Below are 22,682 nucleotides of genomic sequence, written 5' to 3' on the forward strand. Positions count from 1 at the left end.
TTTTGTGTGTCTCTAAAACTGCCTGGCACTTGGGTCATGGGACATCCCCTGGCCAGGAGGATGAGTAGCACTGCCCTGTCTGTCAGCTGACAAGCCCCTTGGTGTGTGGGGTGCTTGCAGTGCCAGCTGGGCACATTTAAGAGGATCTCACTGAGGTTTCCCCTCTTGCTTGCTCAGAGGAGAATGAGGAACGCACCATGATCGATCCCAACTCAAAAGAAGACCCCAAGTTCAAGGAGCTGATCAAGGTAGGAAATCAATGTTTTGTCCTTCTTCAAACCTTTACCTAGTGAGGCTGGAATAATCTGCAAGCTGGTCACCCAAGAACACAGCTGAGGAATGGCAGCTTGTTACTGGAGTGGGAGCTGGGATGAAGATCAGCAGCAAGGTGAGGCTGAAAGCAACAGTGGAGGGACAAGGAAAGGCTGGATGTCATGGAGCAAAGCTCCATTGTCCATTTCTATCCCTGTGGTTATCACAGCAAGGATCAGTGCTTGGCTTGAGTCTGCCTGCAGTCCCTGCACATAAAATGTGGCTACCTTCTGTTTGTGAAAGCTGGGGAGGAGCTTTGCAAAGCATTGGTGAGGTGTCAGGAGAAGAAAGAGCAGGATTGAAATGTCAGGGGACAAGGAGGGGACCTCTTGTGTCATGGAAAAGTTGGAACTGAGATTATTCTTGCCCTGCATTCTGCCCTCAGTTACCTTTTCTATGCAGAAAGTTGTTGGGGTTAACCCAGTGCAAGCTTGAGCATGAGGAGGAGGGATGGTGAGCCTGAGCAAGTGTGATCCCTTTCAAAAGGGTGTTTGTGCTGTGTCACACTTCCCTTCATTTCTTTAAAATAATTGTAAAAATAATTTCTGTTGGAAATGGCAATACAGCTGTGTCTGTGTGTCTGTGAAGACTTTGGATAGTGTACATTTGTGCTGAGCTTGGGCATATTCCCTGCTGGAATTCCCTGATGCACCCTGGCTGCACACACCCTGTCTGCTTCCCCAGAGCAAACTGCTTCAGCAAAAGCCTCAGCAAACTGCTCACCTGGTACATCACAAGCCCAGTGATCTGTTATTACCACTGCAATAACATGTTTAGCATCACAAAACCACATCAGACTGAGCTTAGCAAGGAGCTGGGCTCCAGTTTCTGTTATTCTAATTCACCAGGAGTACATTGTGGTTTTAAATTAAGTGACTGCACATTCTTTCTTTGTTGGTACCTAAATCCATTAATTCCCTCAAAGGTGCAGTGGTCTTGCATCACCCTCTCAGAATGTAATGTGGTTTCTGTGCTAGTGGAGCAGTGATATTATCAAGAGTCATTGCAGTGGAGGAACCAGATGTACTCTGTGATTCAGGAGACTTGATACTGAGCCTGCAATTGCTTTTAAATTGTGAATTTTCCTGCTGAGTTTAATACAAGTTTCTGAGTCTCCTCCAGATGCTGCAGTCCAGCAAGGTTGTATTTTGCAGATTGAAAACCTGAAAACCTCCAGGAGGAATGAAAACCAGGGCCAGAACAGCCCTTGAGGATAAAGTTTGAGTTCAGGGTCACTAGACCAGTTCACACTTGCACAGCCAGAGAGGTTCCCTCGGAATGGGAGCAGCATGGAACTGGAGATGGTTTCCTTGGGATCATCCTGGAAGGAGAGATGTGTTCTGTAGAGTGCCTGTGTAATTTGGGTAATTGCTAATGACTTGCATACCTCTCAGCAGTTAGAGTTTTTACAGAGATGGTGTGAATTCACACTGTGTTGGTGTGAATCTCTAAGCCAGGGAGAGGTTTGAATTATGCTGGCAAAACTCACTTTATACTACAGAGTTTGGATAATGCAAAAAAAAAAAAAAAAAGGAGAGAGTAATTTATTCCTCGTTTTCTGTTCTTTGGTGGTTAATGGCATTTTCCAAAGAGCCCCAGAGCTGGATGAGAATTGCTGTGCTGTACAAAACCAGCCAGCAAGAAAAGTGTCTGCCCTGCAGAGCCTGAAAGGAAAGCTCTCCATGGACTAGTGAGGAGTGGGAGCTTGAATAGATGGAGGTTTTTACAGCTCCAAGTGGTTCCTTCTCTCCCCCTCAGAGAGGAATGTGCCTTTTCAAAGCTGGCAGTGGCACTCAGTTTCCTTGGGGCCAGCCCAGATCTCTTTCAGCACCAGAGTCAGAGTGCCAAGGGTTTGCCATCACTGGTGCTGAGTGTTTCTGTCCTGCCAGACACATGCAGTGGGGTGAATGGGTCTCAGTGCAGAGGAGCAGCAGAGATATCTGCTGCTGACACTGCTTTAGTGCCTCTTTGTCTCCTCCAAATGTTGGTTTAATTCCTGCTATCCAAATGTTGGTTTAATTCTTGCTAACCTCACGCCATAGGAATTATACTCATTGTGGATTGGGCATTTGGAAGTGATTTTGACAGAGCCTTTGTAACTCTAGAGGGACAGGCTGCACAGCATTGTGGTAATGCACAGACCAGCAGATGAAAAACACAACAAAAAGCCTCATTCCTCTCTCTCAGTAAAGCAAATATACAGAGAATCTCCTTGTTGGAGGCTGCTTACTTGGGGATGTGACAATTCCTGCTTCAAGTCTTCCTGCACCTGTGAAAAGCATTATAGTGCTGTTTGTTACCACCATACACTGTATTCTAAAAATAGTCACAAATTGCCAGTATGAAGTGTTCAGCAAAGTTCCCTCTCTGGCCAGCAGCTCTTCTAAACTTACTTCATTTACTCTATGTGTAATGAAAATTTTGGTACATGGCTGAACAGACCTAAAGCTGAAAATTCAAATCAGGGAAAAAGAGATGAATTACTGGTTTTATTTATATGTGTGTATAGGTATTGTATTCAAAAAATGCTCTATTTCTAGTGTCTGAAATATGTGAGTTTCTTTCACTTGTTGTCCAATACTTGCTCATTTTCTGTATTATAGGAAAAATATGAGAAAGAGCTTCTGCTAATTGAATGCAAAATTTTAGAACATCAGCTTGCAAGAATTGGGTCCTGTCTGAAAGTGCCTTGACCACTGGCAGCAAACCACAGTTGTAAGGTGGTTTTCCTCCCTGCAAAGTTTTTTGTAAGATTGACTGAAAACTGCAACAACTTCTGGCCTCTAAAAGACTTATCTAAACTTTATACAGATCCAAACACTGCTGCTCTGGATGCTGCCTGAAAAGAGAAAACATTCTCATTTGTAGCAAAACATTCACTGTCCTGGAAGATACCAACTTTACCCATGTCTGGTTTTATGGCTTTTTTTAGGTTTACTGAGGTGAAGAGAAAACCAAAACGAAGCCACTGTCCTTTGACCTGTGGTTTGTCACATGTGAGCAGATGAAACCAGGCTCCCTAAGTGCTCTGTGCTCTGCTTTTGGCAGTGAGAATCCTTCCCCTTGGTTTCAGGATGCCAGTGCTCTGTGCTTAGCCACGAGACCTGAATGTGAATTTTTGCTGTTAATTTTCATGCTCAGCCCTGGAGCCAGTCCCATACCTTTGATCTCTTGCTTCCTAATTCTGCCAGAAGCTGAGGGGAAGTGGGTCACTGAAGCCAGGGTTTTCTTTCTGTGCTGTTTTTTGGTGGCTGGGCTTCCTGTTTTCCCATTGTGCCAGATAAGTTCATGTATTTTGTGTTGTTTTGCATTTTTTCCACTACTGTACAAAGGTGACTGTGGGGTCCTCATGCCCTTGAACTCTGAATTTTTGCAGCTAAAAGTGCACGTCTGAACATTTGACTCAGTTTGAAAGTGCTTTAGGTGAGTGAGATATGCATGAAATATCAGGCATGGTTGTGAGGACATAAGAATATTGTATTAAATTTTTAAAAGCACACTGCTAGCCCCAAATATCACAGAAGGCTATAGAAAAGCAGCTTTTTATGAGCCCAGAATGTAATATTGAGCTGCAGCTGTGTGAAGTGCAGGCACAGGAAGGAAGGAATGGGTAGAGGAGTGTGAGTCCAGACTCATTGAGGTTCAGCATCATTTCATGAATAGGAAAAGCTCTTGTCTGCTTCCCACCAAGCACCAACGTGCCTGTGTCAGGCTGTTGAAATTTTGAGACATTCAGGTTATTGAGTATTTCCTGCTTCTGCATTTTTAGGAAGGAGAAGTCACAAAGAACTGTAGAGAACTGACTTTTTGTGAGCAGAGACAGAAATTATTTCTGCACGTTTGTCATTTCAATAAGCAATGTGGTGTTTCCTCTGTAAAAGTTAAAAAAAAATCTGTGTTGAAATTTTTTTCCAGGTTTATATTTCCAGACATAATCAAGAAATCAAGAAAGGCTTGGGATTTTTTCATTACAGTACTTTCCAGTCTTTAGCTGTTAAAAAAAAAACCTTGGATTTTATTTTTTCCCTTTGCAAATTCATTTTTTCTGATGGAACTGGAGTTGTAGTCTGAATAGGAGAAAAGTTAAAATGTTCTTTGGGATATTATTCTTTGATTTGGGTACTAAACTATTAAAATAATAAAACAATTATGGCTAGACCTCTTCAATTTGTGTCTTTTTTGTAGTTTTTTTTCCTTAAAGTTTTTCAGGGCTAAATTTTTGTGAAGCATTTGATTAACACATAGTGGAAGTATTTTCCTTTTTTAAGACCCTGTACTGTGATTCCTGTGTATCTGCACTCTTGGAAATGGGATGTTGGATCTTACATTTTATTCTTTTATTTTTAATTCCTTGGCATTTTCTAGATTCTGACTTCAATACCATTCAGGCAGGACAAGCAAAATAAAATGTTTATAAATGGCTTCAAATAGTTTAGCATCCTAAGTCTTCTTTTAACAAAACTTTTGAGGACTTCTTGAAATCCAACCATCCAACCTCTTCTTATAGGGACTGTAATAGGATCTGATGATTAAATATATTCTGCTGAGCTTCAGATAATTTTTTAAAGTCTGTTCTGTAAATCTCACAGAATCTTTTATGATTTTGATTTCTTCTCTAGATTTTTTTTTTATGAATGTCTATGTGTTTCACATTTGTATGATTATAGAACTAGGCAGTCACCTTTGAAAATCTCTTTCTGGATGATGCCTTCTTATCTAGGACTGATTTTTCTGTAGAACTGGTGAAGTTTTAAGGGTGAAAGATGTATTGTGCCTCTCATTGGCTTCCAGCTGTGGGAATCCTTTGCTGTGTTGTCACAGGGGAGCAATGGGGTGATGCTGCTGCTGCAGAGCTCACCCTTGTGCTTCCATCTGTCCTCAACCCCCTCTTCTTGTGCCTGTGTGAGAGAGGACCTCTTCTGACACAAGCTGCTGATATTGAATAATGAATGACTTATCAGAAAACCCTCATTTTCAAAGGCAGGTCTTTGGGAGAGTCATTTTTATTAGTGAGGTTTTAATCCCTCTGGACATCTTAGAGGGCAGAGATGATTTAGCATTGATGCTGATCCTTGCTTTCCATGGATTGAGCCCTTGCCAAATCACTCAGCTAAAACTTGCCACTTCATCCTGTCCCTGTCTTTAGGGCTGACTTTCAGCCCTGTGTATTTCCAGCTTTGGAATTACTAAAGATATGGGTTAGAGGTGCATGAGGCATTAGTGTTTCATGTTAGGGTTGTAAACTCTTTCATGGTCACTAAGCCTAGCTGGATTTATTTGAGGTTTTCAGGTTGAATGAACAATGTCCTCATGACCAACACATTCAGATGCTCATGTTCCCTAGGATTCCCAAGGAGGGTGTTTTCCACTGCAAACCTGCATATATTTTGTTTATTTGCTTTTGTTTCACGATCTCATGTATAGTAAAACCCCAGAACTTTCTTGGCCATCACAACTGCCAAGAAGAGGCAGAAATATGGGGACTAATCAGAAAGTGAATTTAAAGAATCCACAACTTTATATGATGCAAATTAAAGATTGAAGAATCTTTAAATGAAGTTTATTGTTTTTAGGTGGCTCTGGTTAATGGATTTTTTCATGTCTGTGATTGGCAATACTCTTCTCTTACAGAACCAAGGAAGTGGCAGGATTTAACATTGTGTCTCTTCCCACAGAACTGTGTTATTTTTGTGAAAATAAGTTAAATTTCCAAGTTATATATCAGAGGAGAATGCTACTACCAGCTTCAAACAGTGAAAGCTTGTTTTCCTGTAACTGTTTGGAAATAATTGTCTTTGGCACCTGGAAAACTTAGCTCAGTTCCTTTTCTTTTTAAAGATTCTTTATGTTCATTCCTGTTTTGCAGGAGTTTGAATGATTTTCGTAGTTATGGTAGTCAGCATATGGGAACTGTTGAAATTGTAAAATTATTAGCAGATGCATTTGACCAAGATTTTAATTCTGGAGCTTTTTATTCTGCAATAGTGGAGGATAAAATGCCTGTTGTCAAGACCTGAACTAAAATTAAAAGCAATAGGGGGCAATAAGATTTTTTTTTTTTTTTTTTGGTAAATTTTAAAAATCTCTGCAAATTGGAAATACATAAATATGCTTGCAGTTCACCTTTTTTTATAGTCCTGATTACTGCCTTGAATGGAAGGAATGTGTTTCAGTTGGCTTTAGACATTTGCCTCCTTTTTCTGTGCTGCAGGTTCTGATTGACTGGATTAATGATGTGCTGGTGGAGGAGAGAATCATTGTCAAACAGCTTGAAGAGGACCTTTATGATGGGCAGGTGCTGCAGAAGCTGCTGGGTGAGTCCACACAAGAAAAGGTGACCCCAAAGACTGGCAGGGCCCAAAATTAACCTGTTCCATGTCATTGGATACTGCTGGGAGCCAGGGAAGCAGGATTGAGATTTCTCATGCTGCTCAAGAGAAACACAAGAGAAAGGAATTATAACAATGATTTTGCACCTGCAGGTGTGTGAGCTGTGTGATGTTTGGCACAAAGCATGTTTTCAAAGAGGTGTTGCTTTCTTGGACCAATGAGCCTTTTCTGTTCTGTTTTGCATGAACTACCCTGTATAAGTGTGGTGTTTCTTGCTTTCTTTTGCTTCTCAGCTGAAGGAAGATCTTTGTTGCATTATCCTTCTCCTGTAGCCCAAATGCAACACTTCCAAAGCTGCAGACTGTGCAGAGACTCCACATCTCTGGGAGATGGCTGATTTCACTGAAAGCTGCCTCAGCTTCTCCATCTGCTCTCCTCAGGCTGTCTGCTGAGAGGAGAGGAATTCCAGATGATTCCTAAGCATCTGTTTCCTGGACTAACTGTGATCCAGACAGCTGAAATGTGGGGTAGGAAAGGAGTGGAGAGGTTTGTGTTCCTGGTGCCAAGCAGAAGCCACGTGGTCCCAGATTTTGTCAGTGCAGTTTGCTTTTGAAAGCTTTTGGGCTGACAGCTGTTTTGAGGTCCTGGTAGTATTACTTTTGGGGGGAAAAAGAGAATGGATGGCAGCAGGCATGTGTTAAAAATATGCACTTCTGTGTGAGTGACACATGAGGGGACACACTTGGAGAGTTTGGGATTCTGCAGCCCCCTTCCATCTTTGCAATGTGTGTAAATGCAGGAAGCAGAGTGGAGAAGACTCAGGATAATGCAGTGATTTATGGGAGTGCTTTTAGAAAACAAAAGGCTTGAGGCTCCCAGTACTGTGTAAATCCACCTTTTTTGTTAGCCAGGCTGCTCTCAGCTCACCTGTGCTGTGTTTTCAGGGGTGGGCAGGGTGTGGGGTGTGTGTCACAGTGGGGCAGGGGGACCTAATGCTGCTGGTTCCACTGATGGCTGGGTTTTCTGCACAGACCCCTTAAGTGTGTTTTGATGACCATCCACAAGCTTTTAAGATTAGTTAATGACAATTAGTTCTGTGTGTAGTTGAAACCCCTCAAAAATAATAACTTGAGGAATGAAACAAAGAGTACTTTAAGCACTTCTGGGTTAGCCTGCAGCCAGGAGCCTCAAAATGTGGCACAGATCAGCATTGTACAGGTAATTTTAACTGGGGAATATTTGCTGGAATCCAGTTGTTATTCATAACTCTGTTTCTGCAGCTGGCAGTGGGTTTCACTTAAGCTGTCTCAGGTGTCACTGCTTCCTCACACTCCCTGTGGAGCCATGGGTCAAGCCTGCAGACATTTAGAAGGTGCTTGGTTGTGCCTAGATATGTGTGTGAGCGAGACACTGAGGGGCTGGAGCGTGTCCAGGGAAGGGAACGGAGCTGGGGAAGGGGCTGGAGCAGCAGGAGGGGCTGAGGGAGCTGGAAAGGGGCTCAGCCTGGAGAAAAGGAGGCTCAGGGGAACCTTCTGGCTCTGCACAGCTCCTGACAGGAGGGGACAGCTGGGGGGGTCAGGCTCTGCTCCCAGGGAACAGGGACAGGATGGGAGCAAACAGCCCCAAGCTGTGCCAGGGGAGGCCCAGGTTGGATATTGGGAAAATTTTTCCACTGAAGGGGTGGTTAGAACTTGGCACAGGCTGCCCAGGATGGTGTTGGAGTCACCATCCCTGGAGGGGTTCAGGAATCCTGAGGATGGGGATGTGGTTTAGTGGTGGACTTGGCAGTGCTGGGACTCAGTGATCTTCAAGGTTTTTTAATGGTTTTGTGTAGATCTGTCAGATTTAGCATATCTTACAGGAGGAAAGATGGACCTGGACATCTTGCAGCCTGAGATGCTAAACTACACCAGCTTTTACTCATTAATTTTTATATTTTTTTTGTCCTCTGACTGGAGAGCAGATGCTTCTCCCCTGACCTGGAGCTGCCACAGCTCAGCCCCAGTCCTGTGCTGTTCTTCAGTAGTGTCTCTGTTTCTTCCTTCATCTTTCAGAGAAAACTCACAAGGTGTGGTCATTAAACTTCAAGTAATAGTTAACCATTCCCTGTGAGTGAGAGGTGTTTTGTCTTGATAGCCAGGCCCAGGAAAAAAAAAAAAAAAAAGGTGAAAGACAACAGTTTGTCACTGAGCTTATGCTGAAGTGGTTTGAAATAAGATATTAATAAATGACTGATGGACGTGGAGCTCCTTGTTTAGGTAATTTTATCAAGGTGCAAGCAGTGCCACTCAGAAGCTGGAATTTCCTGGTACACATGATGTTGGTGTGAAAGGAAATAAATTTGTTTGCTGACTGACAGCTAACCTGGGAGCCCTAAAATGTGACTGAAAAATAATTTGCTTGTTTTGATAATCTTGATAAAATAATATTGGTAAAAATTCCCTACTTTAGATTGCTAGAAACAGACAAGATGTTCAAAGTATTTGTTAGTTGATAACCTGAAACTCTTCTCTTTGGGTTACTAGAGCACTTTTGTATTGCTGCCACTTAAAAAAAAAAAAATCTTCAGCTAGATAAAACATCAAGAAGAAGCCTACTCTTGAACTTGAGAACAAAAATATATCCATTATTGGAATCAGAGGACTTCCTGTTTAAATTAGTTCCACTGAACTAATCCTGGGTCACAGGAGTCTTGGGGGGTTTAAAGATGCAAAATGTGCTTTAGCTTAAATTCATACATTCAGCTAACCTGACATAAAGCTTATCAAGCTGAAGTAAATGGTCAACAAAATATTTCCCATTTATTGTCCTAAACTAATTTTTAAAAAGTCCTTTATACCTGTGCAGGTTCCTTGTGCAGTGAAGGCTGTGTTGTGCCAAATGTTTTTCTGCAGTAAAAAAAAAGGAGAGGTATAATTAATATTGCTGCTAGCTTGATCTCTAGCTGAAAGTTGTTTCATATTTTAACACCTGATTGATGAGCATGTTCAGCCAGACTTTACCAATTTTGTCACATTTTTATTGGAACTGAGAGACTTTGGTGGAAGTTTTACTTTCAGCTATTTTTCCTTCCAAGGAAAATAATTCTTTTAGAAAAATTCTAGTGGACTGCAGTGGTGTGTGTTTGTTATCCCCACACAGCTTAGTCTGGTTTTGTCTGCTCTTTTTTATTTATTTATTTATTTAGTTAGTTAGTTAGTTTGTTTGTTTTTCAAATGCAGAAAAATTGGCTGACCGTAAACTGAACGTGGCAGAGGTGACACAATCTGAAATTGGTCAGAAGCAGAAGCTGCAGACAGTCTTGGAAGCTGTCCATGATTTACTCCGACCCCATGGCTGGACAATCAAGTGGAATGTTGACTGTAAGGACTCCTACTATGTTTCCTGTCTCAGTAAATGTGTTATCACTTAGGAAGTCTGCTAAGAGCACTTTCCTCTGTATTCTCCAGTGCAGTGAAAAGCAAGTTAGTAAGTTGTTTGCAAGACTTGTAAGTTAGGCTTAAAGGAAAGGCTGAATTTAGGCTTTGCTACCTTGAAGTTACCCTATAGACCTTACTAATTCAGGAAATAGAAGAAGAAGGATAAAAAGCCTGTGTTGATCAAAAGCATTTTTCACTGCCTTTCCCCCTTAGAGCTGTTTGTTTAAAATAACCCCTCAGCATCCTTTCACTTGCTTCATTTCCCTTGTTCCCTGCAGCCATCCATGGCAAGAATTTGATTTCCATCCTTCACCTCCTGGTGGCTTTGGCCATGCATTTCCGAGCTCCCATCCGGCTGCCCGAGCACGTGTCTGTGCAGGTGGTGGTTGTACGGGTGAGTACCAAACTCCAGCACAGGGCATTTGGGGCTGCTCCCACTGTCCTGGGTTGAAGGACAGGTGTCTTCAAAGAAAGGCAGGGGCTTCTCTTTGAAATGGAGAATGTAAACCCCCTCCCTCCAAATTATTATCATTTTGAAATTAAGGGGCTCTCAGGCATAGATGTGGGAATAGGAATAACAGTTCTTTACTAGGAAAATTAAAATAGAAATACAGTATTACAAAGAACAATCCCAAAACACTGATAGTCAGAATACAACCTGATAGTCAGAATACAACCTGACAGTCAGGGTGTTGGCAGCAGTCCCATTCAATGGTGGCTGCATCCTCCTGCAGTGGCAGATGTGGTTCAGCTGGAGCAGTGCTCCTGGAGAAGGTGCAGTTTTCCTCTGAAGGTCCAGGGATGATGTGGAAAGGTCTGGTTTTCCTCTGGAATCCAGTGGAAAGAAGGTAACCTGCTGTCCAAAATCTCAGTTTTTATCTAGGTAGGAAAGGCTTGGCTGCTCCCCTGGCTGGAGCATCTCCCAGTGGGATGATGGAATTTTATCAGTCACACAGTGGGACTGAATGGGCCAGCAGCAGATGATATCTCCTGGAGGGAGGATGGGCTGTGGGAAAGATAAAGATGATTGCCCCAGCTGGTTTAAAGGTGGCCCATTAGCAGATAATGTGTGCCATGGAGATAAGGAATCACTGCCCCACCTGGCTTTAACAGATGGTGATGGAATACCACAATTCTGACAACATCAACTCAGCTCACCCACCCGCTGCCTCCCATCTCTTGTCCTTCACAAAATCTGTGTCCCACTTGTTTAGTGAGCCCCATGCCCAGGAATGCATTTTTGGGATTGCATGTGCTTCAATGAGACCCAAGAACACATTTATAATTTGGGGCCACCCTTTGCTGTTGCAAAGCTCAAAGTGTGCAATGGGATTTTGTATAAGGAGGCATTGGGCTTGTAATTTCTGTCATTCCAGTACAGTTCTTCTTTGCCATGCATTTTTTGCAGAGAAGCCATTGAAACCTAAACAGGACAGGAATGAGTCTGAGCACATAAAATCTCCCTAGTCTGGAATGCCTGTTAGCAGGGTTGTTTTTCCCCAATGACTTCATGTGCAGACTCAGACACGTTGTTTTCCTTGGCGGGCCTGAGAGACTTTCATCATTTCTTTCACAGTCTTGTGTTTTTGTTAGCTTTCCTTAGATATGGGGAGGAGATCTGACCTAAGGAGCCCTGGCTGCTTCCCCCTGCCCTAGATACTGCTCCAGTTATTCCTTTCTGTTCTTGGTGTCAAACATTTCCTTTCCCGCTACCAGGACTCTACTTCCAAGCATGTGCAGCTTCTTTTCCCTTGTCTTCCATCCCAATGAAAACTTCCCATGGGAGCCCATTTTTCCTCCCAGCTGCTGAACCCCAGGCAGATGTGTTCCAGCTGGCACTCTGCTCCTGCCCTGCCTGTTTGCTGTGGCACTCACTCTGCAAGTGCCATTTACTGTTCCAGCTGTGAGTTTCCTTTCAAGAATGAAGAAGATAAAGTGATCACACCCCTTTTTTTTTGAAAATCTGGATCCCCTTACAAGACTCAGGGTGGTTGATAAGATGAGCTTAATTTTGCTTTATATTTAAGTAATGGTGTTTTCCAGGTGTGCCTGCCTGGATGCTCTAGATGTGCAGGAAGTGATGTAAATGAGAAATTGGTGGATGCTCCTGGTTCAGAATAAATGTGTGTATTATCTATAGGAGGTGATTTTGAACCGCTTTAGTTCTTTCAGAACTAAAGTCAAAGTCAGAATTTAAGATCAGTGAGTTAGTTATAAAGTAACACGAATGTAAATAGGAGGCTGGCCTATTTTTAAATTTCTTTTGTCTGTCTTGGAAAGATAAGGAGGAATATGTAAATATAAGCTGGTCAGCAGCTCTCTCACACCCTGATGCTAAAAACCTCCTTCTGCCCAGTAACAGTGAAGTGTCTTCTGTGACTGCTAAGGCAAAAAAAAAAAAAAAAAATAGGTAGAGAGGTAAGGTGCCCTTAGTTCAAGCTTCAGAACCATCCACCTCTACAGCAGAGGGAAGGCTGTGGAGAAGATTTTCACTTCTTTTCCTGTTTTAGGGATATAGAGGAGACACCTGGTTCACCAGAGTCCTTGGATCTTGAGACTAGGATAACAGGATGACTTAAAGAAACTAGGCAGGAGAGAGAGCAGCACCTGTGTCCCCAAGGGAGTCAGGTACAGTGGGAGTTAAACCAAATCCTGGAGCTTTTGCTCTTGGATCTAGAGCCTGGAGTCCTGGAGGTGGGCATGGCCACAGCTGGTCCTGGCAAGAGGAGCTTCTCTCAGTCTCCACCCCACTGCTAGGAAAAGCTTGCAGTTCTTCAGCTTTGTTTATTTAAATGGAAACCAAGGGGTGGTGTGCAACAGAGCATGTTTGTTGTGGAAAAAGAGCTTTAGTCTTATAGTTTGGTAAACTGAATTTTTGTAGTTCAGCATCCATAATCTAGTCTAAAAATACATGCTGGTTCAGTAACACAGATCTCTTTAAATGGAATTGGTTTAGCCTTTGTTGTACTAATGGCAGACAGAATGGTGACAAGGTGAAGATTGTTCCTAATCCAAATAAGAAAGCTACTATTAAGGAGATTATTGCCACTATTACCAATTTGTTTTAAAGTCATCTCTTGTTACATATCCCAATAATGAACAGGGTTCTGTCAAACTAGATCACAGTTAACATAAGGTGTTTACTGAGAGGTGTTCCTCTAAATGCCTCTTTTTGCTTGGATGTTCATTTGGGGGGGTAAATAAACAGTTTAAGTGACTTCTGTGCAAGTCTTTTTCAGGACTGGCCCTGCAGCAAGAAAACTGCAGGATGCTGTGGGGGTATGGTGCAGGAACACACCCACACTGAGATGTTCAAAACTGGCTAAGTCTCATTTTCATGGGTGACTTTGATTATCTTTATCCACTTGTTGAGCTGTCCTCACTCTGTGCAGATCCCTGAGGTGCTTCCCCAAAAGGACCATGAAAATAAAGTGATTTAGCAAGTGCTCAGCCAAGATGTGTGCATTTCCACAGCCCATCCCAGAGCAATGCAGAACACCTTGTGGGCTTGTGTTAAGTGCTCTGGGTTTTTTTTTTTTTTTTTTACTTTCACAGTCCTGATCCATAAAGTGAGATAATATTATGACAGCACTGTCCTACATGGAAGGTATTTATCCAGATCTCCACAGTTCCATGGTAATTCTGCCCTTCCATTAAATTCTTCTCTTTCTTTGGCAACTTGAGGTGACAGACTGAGACTTTCTTCAGGTGCTGCATAGTTTTTTTAAATTAAAAATAATTGCTTTGGAGTCTGAGAAATATCTGTAGCTCAATCTGGGTCTGTCAAACAATGCACTATACTTTTTTGGTCCTGCACTGTTAGTTTGCTCAGAAACCCACAAACATTTTGGGGATGACTTTCTGTTTTACCTTCCTTGGCAGGAAGAACCTTTAGCTGTCTGTCTGTCTTTCCATATTATGTGGAACAACTACAAGACCAACCCAGCAGAAAACCACTTTTGTTTTTATTATTTCACTATGGCCTCCATGACCTAGCCCCTCTCAAGAGCAGAGTTCCTCAAACAGTCACTTGGAAGTAACTTGAAAGCCTTTTTGAAATCAACCTCCAGAATCAGTTTTCTTGCTGGTTTCTTTGTGTGAAATAGGAATTTGGGTAACCATGGCAATGTATGCCCAAGTTATTCAAGGAGAGTCCTGGCAGAGCAAGGGTTTAGGTGGATCTTCTAGTTAAAATCCTGTGAGCAGCCCCTCTAAGTGCTGAGTTAAGAGCCTAGGGTGATACATGCTTTAATGCTGGTGTCACTCAACACATGCCTGTCATTCCAGCCCTCCTCAGAGAGGGCAGGGATGAGAGAAACTGTTGTTTTTGGTGGTGCTTCCAGTGAGAATTGAAAATACTGAGATTTTTCAGCTGACTCCACTGCCTGGTGTTGGAAATGTAAGCTTGCATGGTGAAGAAATACCCTAATTCTGGAAAAAGTTCTCAGAATTAAGTGTAAAAATTGCCCCTAAGGCTCACTGTGTTAGTTATTTTTGCAAGGCTCAGGAATTGCCATTTCTTGTGCTTAGAATTGCAGCATGTCCCACCTTGGTGCTGCTGGGAGACCTGGGTTATTTTTACAGTAATTCCCTTTTAGTCTGAGCTGCAGACTGAAAGGTCAGAGTCAAGCCAGGATGAAGAATAAATATGTCTGGTGCCAGTGGTGGAAGGAATCAAGGTTTTTATCGAGGAATGATATTTGCTTTTGGATTGCAAGGTCAGGAGACCTGGGTTTGCTGAGAGAGCAGCAGGCTCAGCTGCCTGGGAGGGGGAGCAGTGCTTCCTTTTCCACCAGCTGGGAGCCAGGGTTGGAATCATTCCTCTTATCACTTGGAGGCATTACTCACAACTCATCACTTGCTGAGGCTTTGTTCACAGGTTACACCATCTTCTCCCTGGGGCTCAGGGTGCCTGGAAGGTCCTGAGCCCTGTGCTGATAAAGCAGACAGTGGTGGGATGGAATAAAGACAGCATTGTTTTGTAGGCAGGAAAATTCTGCCCTGTCAGATGCCTCCTCACTTTTCTATCCATGCTGTCATGCTGGCTTTTGCCCCAAAGCTGCTGGCAGGGGCAGCAGTTCCTCTTGCTGGGTTTTATTTCAATTCTCATTGCTCAAGCTGCTTCTGGGGAAGGATGTGTTTCTCCTCCAAGCTGTTCTCCCTGAGAAGCTCTTGCTTGAGGTTCACCTGGTGAAAATTGAGGTGGTAAAGGTGTACAGAACTGGGGGTTGTTTCCCTGCTTACCTGAGCTGAAAGCTTTATTACCCCTCCCCACTGTCATCCTGGTTCCCAGATGGCTGCTGAGATTTGAGCTCTTTGTCAGCATCTGGAGCACAGAGAAGGGAGGAAAGATTTTCCTCCATTCAGGCATAGTTTAAAAAAGGAACCCTGGAGATACTAAGGTGAAAGCACTTCTGCTCTCTGCAGTGTTTTGAAACTGTCTCAACACTTTCTCTTGGCTGGAGGCTCCTTATTCATGCAGAAAATTATGCCAAGGAGAGACAGCCTGCTATCAGAGAAGCACTGTTCATGGTGAAAACATTAGCTGAGCTCTGTGTTTCCTGGAGGATGTGTCCCTGCCAGGTGTGTGGCAGAGCCATTCCTGCTGTGGGAGAGCTGTGCCAACACTCTGGAGCCCTGGAATGGGAACAGCCACCCTGCTGGAACCCTAAATCCTGGGAGTTTTGAACTTTCTGTGTTTCTGTGAAGGGCTTGGATTTGGAGGTTTTAAAATATAGTAACAGGTATGAGACAAAATGGAGGTTCTTAGGCATTAGCTCTTCTTCCTTTGTTCCTTCTTAGTTTTAGGTGGGAGTTTTTAGTTAAATAGAAAGTAGCACAGTATGGATCACAAGTGTTTAGTCATTGAGTCAAAAGTATAAATGATACAGATATTAGTTTTTAATTAGATAGTTAGGCCTTAAAAGACCTTGCAATGAACAAGTTACAACTCATTTTTTTCATTTTTAGCTTATTAACTAAAAGTACTGTAGCATTCACTGCACTTTAGATAAGAATTAATAGACAGCTAAGTCCAAGCACAAAAATCCTGTCTCTCATGCTTCAATCCTAACTCTAAGTAAAGACAAAAAAACACCCCCAAAAACCTAACCACTAATATCACCTGGGTCATTTCTGTCCCAGAAGAGTCAGGCTGCCAGATGTGACAAACAGCTGGATGACACCCTGACATGACCAGCTGCCCTGTGGGGATCTCAGAGGGGCTGGCAAACTCCAAATTGTGTTCCAGGCATGATGTTGGCTGTGGTTGGAGGGGGAGAATTGTTAGTGAGGCAGTTAGCTGCAAATGTAGGTGTAAATGTACATTTCCATCCATCCCTTTGGCTGGCCAGTGCCACTGAGGGTGAATCCTCTGTGTGAGGCTCAGTGAATTCATTCAGTTCTGTCCTCTGAAAGATGCTGGATGAGCCCCTGCTGAGCTGCTCATTTTCTGACTGCATTTTCCTTTCCAGAAACGTGAAGGCCTCCTTCAGACCACTCATGTTTCAGAGGAGCTGACCACCACCACAGAGTAAGCACAAAACACCTGTGCAGATGTGAGACCAGTCCTCAGGATGAGAGAGAATTTCATCTTCCCCCATCCTTGCTAAATCAATGAAATCCCTTCATGTGGGGCTTTTTTAGCTGCATGGCAATGGCTTGGTCTCTGAAAATGTTCTACAAGGGAGAAGTGTCCTCTGGAAGTTCTTGTGTCTTAGAAGCTTTTAACTAGAAGTGACTTTTGTGAGCCCTTTTTTCCCCCCTGCCCTCTGGATGTAGCTATATATATCTGCTTTGTACTATTTTCTCTATTAAGTGAAGGGCTAATATAGATATTTTGGGAAAGAATTAAGTTTGACAAAAGGCAATTCTTCACTCTAAACTGAAGAGATACAGTTAAAACTGCAAGGAGACAAGAGCTCAGCAAAAATAAATAAACCTCTTCCCTCTCCAGTTTTTCTACCAGCTTTATGTTTTTACAGTCCTTTTTATAAGAAGGCTAGACATGAATTTTGGCTTCAACTGAGAGCTGAGGTTTTCCTTCACATGGCCTGAAGGCAGATTTCTAAGAGGGGCTTTACATGAGCCCTGCCTCAGTTTATCAGTGTTGGCTCCCTGTAGAGCTGGCTCAGCTCCCCATGGCTTTGAAGATAAATGCAGCACCATGTGGAGCTTAGTGGGGAAGATCTTTCAGATGGAGGCACTCAGAAGTGAGATCATAACGTCCCTGTGTGGACATTAGAGATCTCACAGTGGTTTTTGTAGGATCAGAGCTCTGGCTCAGGTTTGTGGCCAAAGTTCCTCCCCTCTCTCTTGTGCCCTTGAACAATGCAGGGAGCTTGTGCTCTCCTCCAGATGTGGCTTGCCAGATGTGATCTGCAGGACTGGGCATTTTTAGCAGGAGAGTTGTTTGCAGATTTGCATGTGTGTTTGCACATCTATTTTATGGAGCTAATTAATATTACACAGTAGTAAGAGGTTACTGCTTAATGCAAACACCAATGGAAAATGCAGATCATCAGAATCCAGCATTCACTGAATACTCTCAAATTCCTCTGTGCAAATCAGGGCCTGATTCTCAGCTGATAAATATCTGCACATGTCTGGTGATGTCACTGGCTTTGTATGGATTTCATATGTGGCAGTTTTATTTACATAATATTCACATAGAATGTGTTTTCCTCAGAGAAGACAGGGTAAAGTGAGGTAGATGGCTTTGCTTCTTGTAAGGTGTGTGGTTTAGGTTATATTTGTGGAAATGCACACACAGGCACATTTAGCAGTCACCCTTCATCATAAAAATATGGATTAGAAATCATAATTGTGTGTAAAATGTAATTAAGCATTTCCATTAATTTCAGATGGATTTCCCTGGTGCTCTTTTTGGGGCATTCCTGCAGCAGGCTGGGTCTGATCTGGGATGTGCTCAGCCCCTGAGTTTGCACAAGTTGTTGGCCCTCTGCATATTGAATAAAAACTCCTTTTAGGGCCAGTCTCTTGTTTTCCCAAACTGATTATTCATTAACTAACTTATTTGAATTCTCTGGCTTGCAGGATGATGATGGGAAGATTTGGTAAGTAACAAACTTGACTCTGAATTTATTTTTTTTGTTTTGTTTGATTTGTGTCAGGCACAGAAATCTGGTCATTCTTTCTTGTAACAGATGGAGACAATGGGTTGAGCAATTCCATGAGGTTGGAATGTGCTGTAGGGGCAAATGTGGAGCTTAATGGGTAGGACCAGACCTAATTCCTTTCCATGGCCAATCTTATCTCCTCTGTATTTGCTAGATTTTGAAATTTAGGCCTTACCAACTACATGTCTGGTCTTCCAAACAAAACCCATTTCTTTCGGTATTGCTGCCAAGAGATTTCCCTTTTTGCATTTATTTTTTTTTAGTGGCATTAAATAATTTCTCTCTTTAAAGATGGATGCTCCTTAAAGGATGAAAAAAAGTAATTTACTTTCTTTATTTGCTGATTATAATGTCAAAACTAAAATTTCTCCTCTTGCAGTGTATCTACATTAAATATTTTTAAGACACTGGAAAATAAGTAATGTCAGGGAGCTATAGGGGCTAAGTAATGTATCTTCAACTAACAAAGGAATTTAGATACAAAATATGTTTGTGTTGTGTATGTTTAAATATGTTGTATAAATAAAAAGTATTTACTCATGGAAAAGCTCTTTAAAACTGTGTTGAAAACAGATTGGATTAGATATTGATAGAAATATTTTAATAGAAATAATTTAAATCTTTATACTGTCTGTAAGCTTTGCTCCTCATACACTGCTGAATCAGAATTCACTTGAGTTCAGTTCTAAGCTTCACTGTCAGGGGTACTAAGAGTAATTTTAAATTAACCAGATTAATGTCTGAATTTGACTATGAATGTGAATGCAACCACAGGATTGGGGTATAGTCAGAATTTGTGTTCCATTTTATTTATTCTTTTGCACACCTATTTTGTGTACCAATTTTGAATGTCAGAACAGGGAAATCAGTGATCATATTTATTTTCAGTTACCTCTGAAATTCCCGGGGCAGTTTTCTCTGATGTGTGGCCAGACACCAAAACAAGGTGCTGACTTCTAGCTTGGGTCTCTGTTACCTGATTTTCTGAGGAGAAAATCCTTTCAGCTTTGGAGAGAAGACCTGCTTTCCACACTTGTGCTGTTGGAGGTGTTTGATTTTAACTTTTTTTTCCCCCCCAACCAGAGCGCGACGCCTTTGACACGCTTTTCGATCACGCTCCAGACAAGCTCAGCGTAGTCAAAAAGGTAAAAAATAAAACCCCAGCTTTGTTTCCCACATTCCACTACATTCTGTGCTGTTGGGAAGATATTCAGAAACATCCAGCAAATAACAGAAGAGGAGTGTGAAGTAGTGAAAAGGGTGTTTATCCCCAAGCATCACTGTTTCACAGCCTGGTGATTCTTTTCCACAGTACCTTAAAATGAAATTTGCTAAATATAAATAATAACTATAAATATAAAATATATAAATATAATATATTTTTAATATAAATTAATATAAAGCTTTTACAAAGAGCTGTTTTTGTCCAGGTGCTAAGCATTTATTCCTGTGGTCCCTTGGCTTGTCCTTTAAGGCTGAGCATCATTGCACAGCACATCCATCCAGACACATTTTTGACATGGCTTTAGAGCAGAGGGGTGCTGTGGCTGTTTATCTCCCTCTGCCAGCTCTTGCTGCTTTTGGGGAATATATAAGAAATTCCATCAGATAGTTCCAGCCTGCCTGCTAAGCTGCTTATTAGGAGAGCAGCATGTGAAGATCAGTGTTGTAAATTGTCCCTTCCCCTTGTGTGAAATAAAGGATGTGTGCTTTTAAAATAATGCTTTGAAGTCTCAGGAAGATTTTTATCTTGCCAGCCTGAAATGTCTTCTAGAAAAGTGCTTTTAAGTGGATAAAGAACTAGTTTAACTCTTTCCACACCAGAGAAGTGGTAACACTCTGTTCCTTCTGGAAGTGCTGTAAGTGAGCTGACAGATCCCTGTGCTCCCATCCACCTGCACAGGTCTGGTTTGTAATGGCAGGATTTGCATCTGGAATAGAAATCCCAGACCTGGACAGCATCCTGGCTGTAATCTGTGTGCTGACTGCACACATCCCTCCAGGAACAGAGTTGTGTGCCCAACACTGTGCTGCTGACACCTTCAAGAGCCTGAAAAATTTTAGTGGGGACACTAAATGCACCCACAGCTCACTTCAGGCACCAGTGTCATCCCAGGGTTTTCCCAGGACACTGAAGTTTGCTTGATGTGCAAGGAAAGCTGCATGTAACAGCACCATCTGCTGAGTTCTGGCAAATGGTGCAAGAATCCCTGCAGTTCTTGTGCTTATTTGTGCAAAAGCAGGCAGCAAACATGCCTATTGTGTTTTTAATAATGCCTTTAAAGGTTTCATATCAGCACTGAGTGTAGTGTCTGACATTGCTGTTACTGCTGTTTTTGTTTTTTTTAATAGTCTCTGATCACCTTTGTGAACAAACATTTGAATAAACTGAATTTGGAAGTAACAGAGCTGGAAACCCAGGTAGGAGGCTTTGTCTTCTTGGATGTAATCTGTGTAAATTGCAAATTTTTAGACATGGGCTTGGCTAAGCAGAGCCAGGTCTTGTTTCCAGAGTTTAGTGAGCTGTGAGAGATGGTTATCTTATTGTGTCAGCAAAATGATAAGCTCAGCATCCAGAGAATTATACCAGGAGTAAGGGTAATTCACTTGAGCCTGGCTTAGTCATTCATCCACTGCTATTTTACAGCTTGGCTGAAATAAATGGGCAACTGGATCTCATGTGTCACAAGAAATTGTTGCTTTATGCCTTAGAGAATTTATTTTTTGGAGGATGTCACATGTGCCATATCAGGATCACAAGTGGGAAGTGTCAGAACTGCAAAACATTTTCCCCCTTAGCCAGTCACTAGCCATCTGATCTGGTAGGAACACTGAATAGGGTGGCTGAAAAGATAGAGGGTTTTATTCAGTATTTGCTGAAACCATAAACAATCTATTTTGACTTGGGGGAAAAATTATTTTGTGAAATTCAGCTTCCTGTGACAGGGGTGACCTAATTTCAAGTTTTGATTAAGGGCAGAGATTCAAAGGTCTAACACACAAAACTTCAGAGGGATTGTGGTTGAAATGACAGATCCTTTAGCACTGGGACTGAGGGTATAGAATGTACAAATTTGTTTCCCAGGAAATTTGGGGTTTTTTTAACTACTGCTGTGAAGTTGGCAGGATTCCTCAAGCAAATTAAATGAACATGAGGACAGCAAGAACAGATTCCTGAACAATCTCACACTTCTGTGCTAGCAAAAAAAAAAAAAAAAATCAAAATACATAATTTGGGCCAAGCATTCTTTGTTCTTATTTATGAATGCTGATTTACAAACAGATGCCTTGTCCTCATATTTCTCTTTAGTTTGCAGATGGTGTTTACTTGGTTTTGCTCATGGGTCTCCTTGAGGACTACTTTGTTCCACTTCACAACTTCTACTTGACACCTGAAAGTTTTGATCAAAAGGTGAGTAGAAACTCCAGGTTATGTTCTTTCTGCTTTATCATCATATGTTTTTTTCCAATTTTTTTATCCTTTCTCCTTCTGCCAGGTGAAACAGAACCTGGTGTATTCTCTTCTGGAGATATAGCAGAGAAACTGTGGCACTTGATGGTTAAAACCACTAAAAATTGTGAAATGAATGGGTAAATTCCCCATACTTAAGGAAAAAAGATGTTCTGTTTGTAAATTGCAGGAGAGATTCTGTGTTTGGGGGGAAAAAATACCAAGTTGAAAGTGATTGGTTTTGTCACAATGAGTGGGGAGGAAGTGCAGCAGGTAAAGGAGATTATAATAAAGTCCTGAATAACAAGTTACGTATCTCCAGAACTGTCATGTGCAGTAACAAAACTGCACAGAACTCATAATGCTAATTACCTTCCCTAAATTTCAGTGTGGACAAGAAATCTGCTGTGTAGATATTTTTAAATTGCAATTTTTGTTCTTCAAAGGAGAGATTAAATGAAGACACCTACCTTCTTTTGCTTTCCCTTTTTGTCCATTTTACTTCCTCTGAATTTATGCTCCTGTGTGATCTGTGGGGCTTGTTCAGAAGCTCTTTATGTCCAGCTGGGCTTAGCTTGTTTTGCAGGTTCTCTGCACAGGAACTGCTGTCACACTTCACTGTTCTGCTATGCCTGAACATGTAAACATTTATTATTGATTTAAATAGAATTATCAAGTGCAGAGAGAATAAAGCATCTAAAAAATGATTAAGGGTTTTTGATGCCTATATAACTCTGAGATTCTAAACCCTTTTTACCCCTTTCAGGTGCACAATGTTTCTTTTGCCTTTGAGCTGATGCAGGATGGGGGCCTGAAGAAGCCAAAAGCTCGCCCTGAAGGTAGGGATGGCTTTAAACTGTCTACAAAGCCATCAGAGCTGCTGTGTTTCATGTGCAATCCAAAGTAGCAACAGTACCACAAAGTGGAGCTGGGAATGAGAGTTTTCCAGAGGATTCACTGTCTCTGCCTGGAGCAGATTCACTGAGGTGTCCAAGTGGAGCTGGAGTGAGTTATTCAGGAGCTACATTATAA

The 22,682-nt window shown here is 42.0% G+C and overlaps 1 protein-coding gene across 1 annotated transcript in view; it reads left to right on the forward strand.

Moving 5' to 3' along the window:
- PARVB (parvin beta) overlaps positions 1-22,682 on the forward strand; it is a 48,260-nt gene that overhangs the window by 19,357 nt on the left and 6,221 nt on the right. Inside the window, exons 3-12 of the mRNA XM_056514975.1 lie at positions 178-248; positions 6,524-6,626; positions 9,864-10,004; positions 10,340-10,455; positions 16,535-16,593; positions 18,117-18,136; positions 19,283-19,344; positions 20,552-20,620; positions 21,510-21,611; positions 22,417-22,489. Coding sequence (XP_056370950.1) covers positions 178-248; positions 6,524-6,626; positions 9,864-10,004; positions 10,340-10,455; positions 16,535-16,593; positions 18,117-18,136; positions 19,283-19,344; positions 20,552-20,620; positions 21,510-21,611; positions 22,417-22,489 — 816 coding nt within the window. The remainder of the gene's footprint in view (positions 1-177; positions 249-6,523; positions 6,627-9,863; positions 10,005-10,339; positions 10,456-16,534; positions 16,594-18,116; positions 18,137-19,282; positions 19,345-20,551; positions 20,621-21,509; positions 21,612-22,416; positions 22,490-22,682) is intronic.

The sequence above is a fragment of the Oenanthe melanoleuca genome, chromosome 1A (assembly GCF_029582105.1).
Source record: "Oenanthe melanoleuca isolate GR-GAL-2019-014 chromosome 1A, OMel1.0, whole genome shotgun sequence".
Lineage (NCBI taxonomy): Eukaryota > Metazoa > Chordata > Aves > Passeriformes > Muscicapidae > Oenanthe > Oenanthe melanoleuca.